A 12,342-nucleotide genomic window follows, 5' to 3' on the forward strand; every position below is an offset into this window, starting at 1 on the left:
GGAATAAAGACTTCTGAGTTCTGGTGCATTTCTGCATACGGGGGTCATTATGTTACCGCTATGCGGTGTCTAGTTTATACAGGTTTTATACATAAAACACCATTTTGTTTGCTTAGATTCTTCCGAAATAAAAGTCCCACATTAATGTTGAACCTTATAGAATAAAGCTTRTGTGTGGTAGAACTCCTGGTAGGTGCTGCTTTGGCACCCTTTAAAATGCCTTCTGCCATTTTCTTCTTTTTTTAATACTCATTGTCACAAATACAATATAAAGATCTATTCTGTCTTTTTGGCCACAGCACAATGCAGACTGTTCACATTCTGTCTGATCCGAGCAGAGTCTGAGTATCAAGTGTTCTTTGATGTCTTATTTCTGTGAAAAGATATTCCCTTTCATGGCGTGACAGGCATTTCTGAAGCCCGATAAAATGGAACCATCACCACAGAACAATAGACCACTCTCTCTCCCCAGCTATTGCAATCAGAGGGTATCTCTTTTTAAAGTACGGCTCATATTCACCAGCCTTTCATTAAGCAGCGCCTGCTTTGAATCCAAGCCTCATTATTTCTCCTGTGCACGTAACCGCGGCCAGAAATATGTTAGTGCTTGTAGAATTTGCACATGAAAAAAATWAATTAAAAAAGACACACTGAGGCTTTCACCCAGTCCTGGCATGTCTGAGGTGATTTACTTGGCTCAACACAATCCTCTTTACAGGACTGCAACTCAACATTCTCTGTGAAAATGCTGTTTGAATGCTGAGACCAGAATGACTTTGCTGCAATTGACCAAAAACAATTAAATAAATAAAACTGAGGTGTCAAAATAAAAGCAAACAAAACAGAAGCTAAAATACACCCCCAAAACAATCTGAACAAGCAGAACAGTGGCTAAAATTCATAAAACTGATGCTAGAATTCATAAAAATGATGCTAAAATTAATGAAACGGAGGTTCAAATGAGCAAAATAGGCTATAACAACAATACATGCTAAACCAGCAAATTAGCTAAAMTTCATTAAAGTGATGCTAAATTTAATAACACAGAGGCTAAAATTATCAAAACAGAGGCTAATATTAGGAAAATWGTAACTAAATACAACAGAACAGCAGCTAATAGCTAAAAGAGGAACATCAGTCATAATCTAAAAGTGGCAATCTGGTAGCTAAATTTAGCAGAATGGTAGCTTTAATTAGCACGAGAAGACAAAACCACGCTAATATGCTAAGGCAGATTTAAAATGCACTTTTGAAAGAATTTAAAACATTTGAGTTTATATGAAATTTCCTTTCAACATAGATAATCAAAAAGTGTAACAGTGACAAAAAACAAAAGTGGACAAAAAACAAAAGTCAGAACACACCATTCCCGGACAAGAAGGTAAAACAGCACAAAACATACAGAAATAGTTTAATTGCAAAAAATGTACAGACGAAACTGTAAAGAAGCATATAACGGTGTGAGTGCTGACTCAGCGAATCAGCAGAAGAAGAAAGATAAATAACAGTGTGAGTAAATCAAGTTCTGCTTTTCTTTCAGGTATGTGGGACTCCAGAGTATATTGCTCCAGAGGTGATTCTCCGTCAGGGGTATGGGAAGCCAGTGGACTGGTGGGCGATGGGCATCATCCTGTATGAGTTCCTGGTGGGTTGTGTGCCATTCTTTGGGGACACTCCAGAGGAGTTGTTTGGACAGGTCATTACAGGTGAGGTGTAAAGACCCGCTGATTGTAGAAAATAAACCAGATATCCTACCTCAAACAGGCATTCTTCCATAAAATCTCATCACTTTTTACCAAAAAGTGTGTTTCTCTTTGCTGCAGAYGACATTGTGTGGCCAGAAGGTGATGATGCTCTTCCTGTTGACGCGCAGCACCTGATCTCCTCTCTGCTGCAGACAAATCCTCTTATGAGACTGGGCACAGGTCAGTGTTCTGGAGGAAGGAATCAAGCTCTTTTCTCTACTTAACTTCATAAAAGGAACTCGTAGATTCCCACTGGACACAAGTGAAGAAACTTGAATTTAGTTCAAGCTGCATTTGTTCAGCTCTTCTCATAGATACATGTTTGAACAACCAGCAGATGTTTAAGTGGCTCCAGTGTCCTCCTGCCTCGTTTTAATGGACTGCTGTTACTGTTGTGTGTTGTAAAAGAGATAAATGCAGACAGGTAGGCAAGAAGTTAATTGTTGCTTAACCATCGGTCTGTTTTAATTTAATAAATTTAATGAGYTTTCATAAAGTAATAATTAAATGTACATCTACAAAGCCATCAATTTTGCATTACATATTTTGTGCTACAGCTAGCTGCTGTTTTTTTACACTTGTAAATAAGCATGGATTTTTATACAAGTAAATGTGTAGTGAGAAACTGACAGAGATATAAAAGTTTCTAAAGTAACATTCTCATGAACCACTATGGAATTTATGAGACGGAGTTGTTTTAAGATGGCAGAARTCTAGGCCACTGGAAGCAAGGGTGCGGAGGCATTGACTTAAATAACCCTAGACCAGTGGTTCCCAAGCTTTTTGTATTCTGACCCACAAAATATCCATGGCAAAAACTTGTGACCCCAAATATTACTGGTCTGAGTACATGAACTTCGTTAATAACCCTAAAACACAGGCTTTTTGACAATCTAAACAGCTTATACACAAATATAAATACTTATTTTTACTTATTTTGTGTTTTTGTAATAAATATAGGGAAAATATTACATCAGCAATTATTKTATTACCCTTTAAATTGATTTCTGGAGATTATCCAAGGTGCTTCATGACCCATAATTGGGTCCCAAGCCCAACTTTGGGAAGCAAAGTGCACTGGTTCCAAAACTTTTCAGTTTTTGACCCACAAAATAGTACAAAACAGTAGCAGAGACCTGTGTCCCCAACTAATTTTGGGTGATAAACATTTGTATCAGGTCAACAAAACATGGGCATTGTAGCAATATTTTTATACTACATTTATCCATTTTAAATATACTAACCTCACTCATTTGTAACAACTAAGGCAAAACTGTAATTCATTCAGAAAATCTTTTCAGGACCCCACCTTGATGTTTCGGGACCCCACTTTGGGTCCCGACCCCAACTTTGGGAAACATTGCCCTAGACTGAGCCCTACCTACAGTATCTCATCCACTGTTAGCATGTGTGACAGCAGGGAGGAGCAAAAATGGCCACGTAACAGGGTAACTTCTCACAGTTGTAAGCAAGCCGAACTGGACCTGTGTCACAAATTATCTGTGATTATTTTTACAATAAATTAATAACTATATTAATTTCATTCAACAATGTAAATGCACAACAGCAGATTTATACCAGAAAAATATATAATTTATAAATAATGATCTAAACCAGACCCAAAGTCAGTCAGTAACTAAAAGTAAACTATTACTACGAGTAATAAAGCATATTTATTATTGGTCACACGGGGGCTCTTGATCACTATTGGCTTTAGATGTGCATCATCTCGTGTCTCAACCAATGAGAGTCTTTGTTGTTGGGCTGCACATGGAGTGTATTGCAAATTACAGTCATAGAAAAAAAAAATTAATTGCTTGCGATTAATCACAAAAATATCTTAAAGGGACAATATTATGTGTTTCTCAGGCATTTATTGGAATTCTATAAAATTAACTTGACTTCTCATTCATTTCCATTTCTAACCACCTTGAAATGTCATTACTTTGCTCAGCTTTGTTTGTTTTGGCACGTAGAGTTAGACAAAATATGCAATTTAAAAATAAACTTGTCTAAACTTGTGGATGGTACAAATCTATTCTGGTCTGGACTGCGCCCTGACGAGCCAATAGCTTCTAAGTTCAGTCAAAATAAAACTMTACTCAACAGAGGTCATTCAAAAAGCAGTACCTACAACAGATAAGATATTCGTTGTTCATACCTCTTTCACAGAACCCCACTTCAAAAAATCTGAACTGTCACTTTAATAAAAAATATAAATTCATTCCATACTGGAAGTTGTCCTTGAATGCTACACGCCAACCCAGAAGAGTCATTTATTCCAGCTTGTGGGTTAGGTTTACCTAAATCAGTCAGCTTCTGTCAAGGTCAGAGTGCCTCTGCAGGCTATCTTGTTTTTCCACCTGCTCCTTTCTTATGTATGCACCCAACCCCATCTCCACTGCCCCTCCAGGTGGTGCTTTTGAAGTGAAGCAGCACTCGTTCTTCGCCGAGGTGGACTGGAACAGCCTGCTGAGACAGAAAGCAGAGTTCATTCCTCACCTGGAGTCAGAGGAAGACACCAGTTATTTTGACAGTGAGTTCACCTGGCAGGAAGTTGTGAAAAAGCCAACAACACACGCTTCAACTCTTTCATGTTATTTAAATACAGAAAGAGAAATGTGAAATATTGGGTTTTAATGTGTCAGTTTACTATCTGCTTTGAGTCTAATTGTCCCCCATCACCGAAGCGGGGGACTTAATGCTCTCCGTCCGTTTGTTACAATTTCAGACATCTGTAACTTTCACACWCAAAGGCTAATACACCAAAGTTGGTATGAGTCCTTGTTGCATGCCCAACCATACCATGTGGTTATATGACATCATMAAAGCCCCACCCCCTGACAACAAGTAGTGACCTTTTTTGCTTGGAAAGCTCCATCTCTGACCCTCCGGGCCTAATCAGCAACAAATTGTGTCAGAACACAGATAATAGGTTGATCTCACTTGTTTTCAAGCACAAAGACTTTTTGTTGAAAGGTGTGGTCATGGTGGTGCGGCGAAGTCAGACATCACACCGTTGACATACGTTTCCCTCTAAATTCCACATATTTCAGCCAATCTGCACCAAATTCATTATGGTCGATCCTAATCCATCCCACTGCAGGAATGCAGTCCAATATTTGGGGGACGTGACCTAATTCCTCCACAGTGCTCCCTAAAAATTAAAAAATAAGCCCCAAGCCATGCTTGGACCTGGAATCACAAAATTTGGTACAGATGTGTAACTGCTCAGGACCTACWAAAAGTCTCTTGGAGTCGTGGTCCAAACCCCACAGGAAGTCGGCCATTTTGGATCAAAGCTGCCAGTTTGTCTCTTTTCATGCATATGTAACTGAGCTAACTCCCCCTACAGTTTTGAACATGCAGACTCCACATGCTTCTCAACACTGATGGTGTGGCTGTGGCAGAGTGGAGAATGCTGATGCCTTGCCATTTGCACACCGTTAGCTCTCATTCACACATACATGATCCGATCTGAACCAAGTTTTGTGTGCATCATATGGGAGACCTGCCCAACACATTTGTGTAGTAGTTTGACAAGATCACTTTAAACCCCCATCCATCCATCTGTTCACCTTATGAGATGATTTAAATAATGAAGGCCTGTGATGATTCCAACTAAACTGATAACAGTTGGTCACTACTGAATCGCGACGGGGGACATTGGCAACGGTTGGCATCGAGCTCTATCTTTTTTGGGGTTTGCATCTTTACATTTGCATCTGCCTCTTCTCACCGTCAGCCCGCTCTGAGCGCTACCATCACGTCCAGTCGTACGATGAAGACGACACCAACGATGACGAGCCTGTGGAGATGCATCGCTTCTCGTCCTGCTCCCCTCGCTTCAGCAAGGTCCAGACCTGACACTCGTATAAACTCTCCTTTTTTGTTTGTTTCGTTTCGTCATCGTTGCTTGAAAGCACTAACTGAGATTCTGTGTGGACCTGAAGGTGTACAGCAGCATGGAGCACCTGTCTCAGCTGGAGCACAAACCTCACACTGTGACTCTGCGGGAGCACAAAGTCCCCAGAGAGGACCGGGTGGCCAAGAGAGAAAGCCTGGGAGGAGTCACCCTCAGAGACAAGAGCTGGAGGACCGGTTCTCCTGAGATGTGAGTGTGAAAAAAACAACATGTAGCTTAGTCTCACTGAGTGATTTTAACTAGTGATCTACAGTCCTGATCCTCAAGGACCACTATTGTTATGTTTTAGTTGTTTCCCTGCCCCTCAGCAGGTCTTCAGGTTCTGTGGAAGCCTGTTAATCACTCATTTATTCAAAGCAGCTGAAGTGAAGCAGAAAAACATCCAAAACATGCAGGACAGTGGGCCTCGAGGACCACTGCTTGAAATGTTGCTTTTGATTTTCAGGAAGCGCTTATCCTGCTCCGAGTCTTTCTTCACTGAGAGCGACTCCAGCCCACCATCAGGGGCCCGCAGACGCTTCTCTGCCCTGATGGACACRTACCGCTTTGCCTCCCCCTTAGAGCTGGACTCTGAGCTGTTTATGTCAGCCAAGCAGCCCCCTGTAAGGACCAGAGGTGCTTCCCTGGAAGATCCAAAATTGCTGTCGAAAGACGGTAACGGCATCACTGCAGGAGGTCAGAGGGAACGTGAACTATGATTTGTAATCTAAACATGAGTATTTAATCACCGCAGGCTTTTATTCTCTCTTTTTATCACAGACAAACATTTGAGACCTGCTGATGCATCGTTGCCTCTGCCAAGTCTGGGACTTCTTGACCCCCAGGGGACCCGCGGGGCCACCACAGACCTGGTGCTGCGGAGGGTCCGACATCAACAGCTCTCCGTGGAGGGAGAGAAACCAATCTCAAGACCAGGAACTAAAGTGATCAAATCTGCCTCTGCGACGGCGCTGTCTGTCATCATTCCAGCAGGTGAAGCTGTGTGTCACTTTAGTCCGATCRACAAACAAAAGCATTATTTTAACTCGAACCTTTGCTTCGCAGTCGAGCAACACTCTGCCTCCTCTCTGCCGAGCCCCATGTCGCCTCGCTCCCTCTCGTCCAACCCCTCGTCTCGTGACTCCTCCCCCAGCCGTGACTTCTGCCCCACAGTGAACGTCCAGCACTCTCCCATCACCATCCACCGCTCCGGGAAGAAGTACGGCTTCACCCTTCGGGCTATTCGGGTCTACATCGGAGACAGTGATGTTTACAGCGTGCACCACATGGTCTGGGTGAGAGCAGCACACAAGCTCTTCATGGCTCTAATAAGCTCTTTATGTTGTTGAAAATGAAAGGTGATACGGAGCATCGTCCCACACCATATGTAGTTGATGTTAAAGTGAAAATGAGTTTAATTAAATGCTCTCTTCCTCTTCCAGCATGTGGAGGATGGAGGCCCCGCCCAGGAGGCTGGACTTAAAGCCGGTGACCTCATCACTCACGTAAACGGGGAGTCGGTCCACGGCCTGGTCCACACAGAGGTGGTGGAGCTCATCCTGAAGGTGGGAGACATTTCAGCTGAACTCTGTTTTCAAATATTCCCACACAATAACTARGATTAAATGTGCGCAAATGTGTGTCGTCCACAGAGTGGAAACAAAGTGACGGTCACGACGACTCCCTTCGAGAACACTTCGATAAAAGTGGGCCCTGCACGCAAGTCCAGCTACAAATCCAAGATGGCACGGCGCAGCAAGAGGACAGGAGTCAAGGAGGGACAAGAGTGCGTAATTAAGGAACATTTACTCCCATTGTTTATTAATGGTGCTAATACATTWGCATTTAAACACAGTTATTACTGTTCAACTGTTAATTTCTGACATGATTTTTGATTCATCCCTCCTCACTGCTTTGGAAAAATATTCACAATATAATGCATCGAAACGTGCAGCCCAGTGAGGAATCTTATGCTGTGACTTTACTGTGAAAAATAAACTCTACATATAAAACTACGTGATTAATGTRATTTTGATGAAGTGAGTACAAATAAAAGCATCACAGTCGAAACATCATGCAAATTTTAAACCGGCCACAGAAAGCTGGACGGGTCTTTACCCTACACAAGTTTAATGTGACCGCCTCGTGTATAATGCTGTGGTCACAACGAAGGTGTTTCGAGCATCAGGTTTACATGCAAAGTCTATGGTGGACACGTGTCAAAGGGTGTCGGAAAGTGCTGTGGTACATCTAGAGTGRCGTGTTTAGAAGCATTTCGAGTGTTTGACACATGTCAAACAACGGAGTTGGAAAAYTTGAACTTTTGTAGCTCGAAGCGGCGCATCAACCAATCAGAGAGACTCCACTGTGTGACATAGTGACACATTTTCTGAGAGGAGAGTTTCCTGAATGATGTCCACTAACCCAGTGGTTCCCAAACTTTTTGTCTTCTGACCCACAAAATATTCATGGCAAAAACTTGTGACCCCAAATATTACTGGTCTGAGTACACAAACTTCATTAATAACCCTAAAAACACAGGCTTTTTGACAATCTAAACAGCTTATACACAAATATAAATACTTATTTATACTTATTTTGAGTTTTTGTAATAATTATAGGGAAAATATTACATCAGCAATTATTTTATTACCCTTTAAATTGATTTCTGGAGATTATCCAAGGTGCTTCATGACTCATAATTAGATCCCTAGCCCAACTTTGGGAACCAAAGTGCAGTGGTTCCAAAACTTTTCAGTTTTTGACCCACAAAATAACAGTAGCAGAGACCTGAGCCCCCAGATATTTTTGGATGATAAACATTTGTATCAGGTCAACTAAACATGGGCATAGTAACAATATTTATATACTACATTTATCCAGTTTAAATATACTAACCTAACACTTTGTAACAACTAAGGCAAAAATGTAATTAATTCAGAAAATCTTTTCAGGACCCCACCTTGATGTTTCGGGACCCCACTTTGGGTCCCGACCCCAACTTTGGGAAACACTGCACTAACCTGAGCCAGATGGACAGGAGCTCTTGTAGCTGAAATCGAGTGCCTGTAGTCRGTGTCCTGGCAGGAGATATCGGCACCGATGTGGGTCAGCAGCTCGTCAAACTGGGCTCAGGACAAAAATARTTCTGAAAGTGAGCCTTGTTGCAGCTYCTGGAGTGGTGAAACTCACCAAACTCAGAACGTCTCTGAACTATCTGGTGAATTAATTATGAATTAATTATCTGGTGAGCTCTACGTGCTCCTGCTCTCAGTAAATACAACAAAGACACTTTCTTTATTTAACATACCATTAAACAGAGATTGGCAGAGCAGGAAAACAAGAGGCTCACACGCGTCAAGAACAGTTTTCACAAACGTCTGACCTCAAAGTGCACAAGTGTCCAACTTGAGGCATTGGACGCATTTTTGACACTCAAATCACATTCGGTGTGAATGCAGCATTAYGATACCCCTAACTGTATGATTTGTCGGTCTTTGCATGTGGAAACATTATTTTTGGGGACACACACCTGTGACTGTGTGAGATTCTGTATGTCACTGCAAATGATCCACTCCCAGGGCAGAAGCAGGTTGTTCAATTAGCAAGATGGGACAACTTTGAGAAGCAGCTCTTTGAGCACACAGATGTGCAACAGACATTCGTGTATTCTTTTGCTGCCGGTCGAAGCAGATGGCCGCTCGTCCTGGTGCTGCTGGAGGTTTCTTCCTGTTAAAAAGGAGTTTTTCCTCTCCACTGTCACCAATGTGCTGCTCAGGAGGGGAGACTGGGATGAAGTGATTCAACACAATCTGCTGGCTTCCTTAGATTGATTTGTTTTAGACGTTTGCTGTGACTTGGCGCTACATAAATAAAGTGAATTGACATTTTTTCCTTAATTTCCGACTCCTCATCCTAACAACACGAGCCTGTCTTCAAACATCTGATACATCACAGAGTGAAAAAAAACAACTACTGTTGTTTATAAGCTTAGCTGTGCACAACATATTCAACAGTGGGAGGGCAGAAGGAGAAGTTATGATTAATCCCAACACAATATTTCAGTTATATACAATAAAATATTAACGTTTAATGTAGTAAAAAAACACGCAAAAAATCTGTCAGAATTTGCTTCTGTGTATACAATCCCCCAACGTTACGGATGATTTTTTGGGTTAAATGTTTTGCATTATGCACAAATAAATACAGTAGTTACTGTACCTTTAAGAGTTTTAACACAGTCAGAGTTGAAGTTTATGACCCAAACTTGCTGAAAAATAAAACAGTAATACAGAATTGAATAGCATCTCTTGATGTGAAAATACAAACTAAATAAAATTTGAACCACTTAAACTTAAGATTCTCAGTAGGCTGAGTGCTCCTGTTGAAAAGTGACACTTAATATCAAGGATACGGAATAAATCAAAGCACCTATTATTCAATACAACACTCGTCATACATGCACCTCTCATTTCCCACAGAGCCATTCTCACACAGCCAATTTCTAATAAATAAGCAGGTTTTTAAGCTAGTCAGTGGGTTACAAAATGCCATTAAATAAATCATGTCCACTCTGGGAGCAGGGGTTTTCTAATTGTCTAACTTATGTACTGAAGTTTATACATCAAAATATTAACATTTTATCAGCTTAGATTCTTACAAAATAAAAGTTACGACTTTATTTTGGGTTTGACTGAAGTAAGCTGACTCTTGACACCCTTGATAATTTCTTGTTGTGACGATCGTATCTTCACCTGGTCTTATTTTATCTTTCAGTAAGAAACGCAGCTCCCTGTTCAGGAAAATCACAAAGCAGTCCAACCTGCTTCACACCAGCCGGAGCCTCTCCTCTCTGAACCGATCTCTGTCCTCTGGAGACAGTCTCCCAGGATCCCCMACCCACAGCTTGTCGGCCCGTTCTCCCACACAGAGTTACCGCTCCACACTGGAATCCACGTACCTGGGTCAGAAAAAAAAAACAACCAAAGAAAGAATTGGRACAAAACCACACACGGCTGCTAATTGTACTCAAAACTATTTCCTCTCCTCTCCTCAGGTACGTCGTCTCAGAGCAGCTCCGCGGCGTCGAGCACGCCCAACTCCCCGGCTCCGTCTCACCACATGAGGCCCAGCTCCCTGCACGGCCTGTCCCCTAAACTCCACCGACAGTACCGCTCCGCTCGCTGTAAGTCCGCCGGCAACATCCCGCTGTCCCCTCTGGCCCACACCCCATCCCCGACCACCTCCTCCCCACCGCCTTTCACCGGACACACGGTGGGGAGCTCCAACACCACCCAAACGTTCCCCGCCAAGCTGCACTCCTCGCCTCCCGTCGCTCGCCCTCGGCCCAAGTCGGCCGAGCCGCCCAGGTCCCCCCTGCTGCAGCGGGTGCAGTCCGCAGAGAAGCTAGGGACGCCCGTCCTACCTTCCTCCTCGTCTTCATCATCATCGCCGTCTCCGCTGACGGGTGGGGTGTCTCTGCGGAAGCATAGCCTGGAGGTGACCCACGGGGACTACAGGAGAGAGTCCTTCCACTGTGAACACAGTCTGCAGAGTTTACTTGAGATTGAAGGAGAGAACGGACCCGCTCCTCCATCTCCATCCTCATCTTCCTCTCCCTCTCCTCCTTCCGGAGCAGAGATGGGGGGCCTGAACCAGGTGAGGAGGCTGGGGAGGCAGGAATCGCCGCTAAGTAGGGACGCGCTCGTAGCAAATAAGGACAAAGATAAGATCACGTCAGCACCTGAGCATGCCRGGCAAAGTGAGAGGAAGGTTCCCCCAGCAGAGCCTAAGACCAGTGTGGTGGAAACGAGCAAGGCTTCATCCTCCGCTGCAGTCGGAATGAAATCTGCTCCTTCACACAGAGAGACCAAGTCCAGTCTTGGGAGCAAACCTCCAAACGCTTTAAGTTCCGAGGCAGCAGTCGGCCAGAGTAAACCCAGTGAGAAAACCTCAAGTCCAGGTCCATCCAAGAGCCGGCAGCARGACACCAAGYCRCAGACAGACAGCAGACCTGCAACCAAAGCTCAGGAAAAGGTAGAAGAGAAGGAAAAGGGTGCTGGAGTRGGGGACAAAGCTAACTTGCAGTCCAAACATCGTAAAGGCCCGGAGGTCGGAGAGAAAGGAGGAGTCAGTGGGAGCGATAAAGCAACTGAATCTACAAAAACCAAAGGACCTGCACCCTCTGCTCCAGCCCAGGTTCAACCCTCCTCCTCTGCCCGACACCGAGCGGAGCGGCCCGCAGTCAGCAACCGAGGCCCCAGGGAGGAGAGGGCTCACCTGGAGGCCCTGGAAGAGAACCCCGTGTCCCCCTCCTCAGTCTCACCCCCACCCAACAAGTCCAGGCCCATGTCCCCCGGAGACAAAGCCAGCTTCGTTACGCAGCTCACAAGCGTGGCCAAAACAGTGCTGGGGCCCATAAAAGGGGCCTCGCAGGAGACAGGCAAGGTGAAAGACACCWCAAAGACAAACGAGGACAGGAAGGGAGGTAAGACAGAGGCCACATCTGGGGGGGTCCGCCGGGGGGCTCAGGGCTTGGCTTCAGGCAGCGTCGGTACTGCTCACTCTGATAAAACTCGAAGCTCCAAACACCATTCGTGACGAAAAGAATATCTGGATATTGAAGCTGTCCTGTCCCGTGTAATGCCTTTAACTGTAGCGTCATACTTAACATATCATGACTTTATATTGGGG

At 43.8% G+C, this 12,342-nt stretch overlaps 1 protein-coding gene across 5 annotated transcripts in view; it reads left to right on the plus strand.

Annotated features, from left to right (window-relative positions):
- LOC106517857 (microtubule-associated serine/threonine-protein kinase 1) overlaps positions 1 to 12,336 on the plus strand; it is a 79,056-nt gene extending 66,720 nt beyond the window's left edge. For all 5 annotated transcript variants that reach the window (XM_014008892.1, XM_014008894.1, XM_014008896.1 and 2 more), the window contains 12 exons: positions 1,541 to 1,706; positions 1,824 to 1,925; positions 4,159 to 4,281; positions 5,491 to 5,600; positions 5,699 to 5,859; positions 6,116 to 6,345; positions 6,430 to 6,642; positions 6,715 to 6,944; positions 7,092 to 7,214; positions 7,302 to 7,435; positions 10,426 to 10,613; positions 10,706 to 12,336. In XM_014008892.1, the coding sequence (XP_013864346.1) occupies positions 1,541 to 1,706; positions 1,824 to 1,925; positions 4,159 to 4,281; positions 5,491 to 5,600; positions 5,699 to 5,859; positions 6,116 to 6,345; positions 6,430 to 6,642; positions 6,715 to 6,944; positions 7,092 to 7,214; positions 7,302 to 7,435; positions 10,426 to 10,613; positions 10,706 to 12,249 (3,324 nt within the window). In that variant the 3' untranslated portion in view covers positions 12,250 to 12,336. The remainder of the gene's footprint in view (positions 1 to 1,540; positions 1,707 to 1,823; positions 1,926 to 4,158; positions 4,282 to 5,490; positions 5,601 to 5,698; positions 5,860 to 6,115; positions 6,346 to 6,429; positions 6,643 to 6,714; positions 6,945 to 7,091; positions 7,215 to 7,301; positions 7,436 to 10,425; positions 10,614 to 10,705) is intronic.
- Positions 12,337 to 12,342: the final 6 nt, after the last annotated feature.

Source organism: Austrofundulus limnaeus, unplaced genomic scaffold, assembly GCF_001266775.1.
Source record: "Austrofundulus limnaeus strain Quisiro unplaced genomic scaffold, Austrofundulus_limnaeus-1.0 Scaffold53, whole genome shotgun sequence".
NCBI classification, from domain to species: domain Eukaryota; kingdom Metazoa; phylum Chordata; class Actinopteri; order Cyprinodontiformes; family Rivulidae; genus Austrofundulus; species Austrofundulus limnaeus.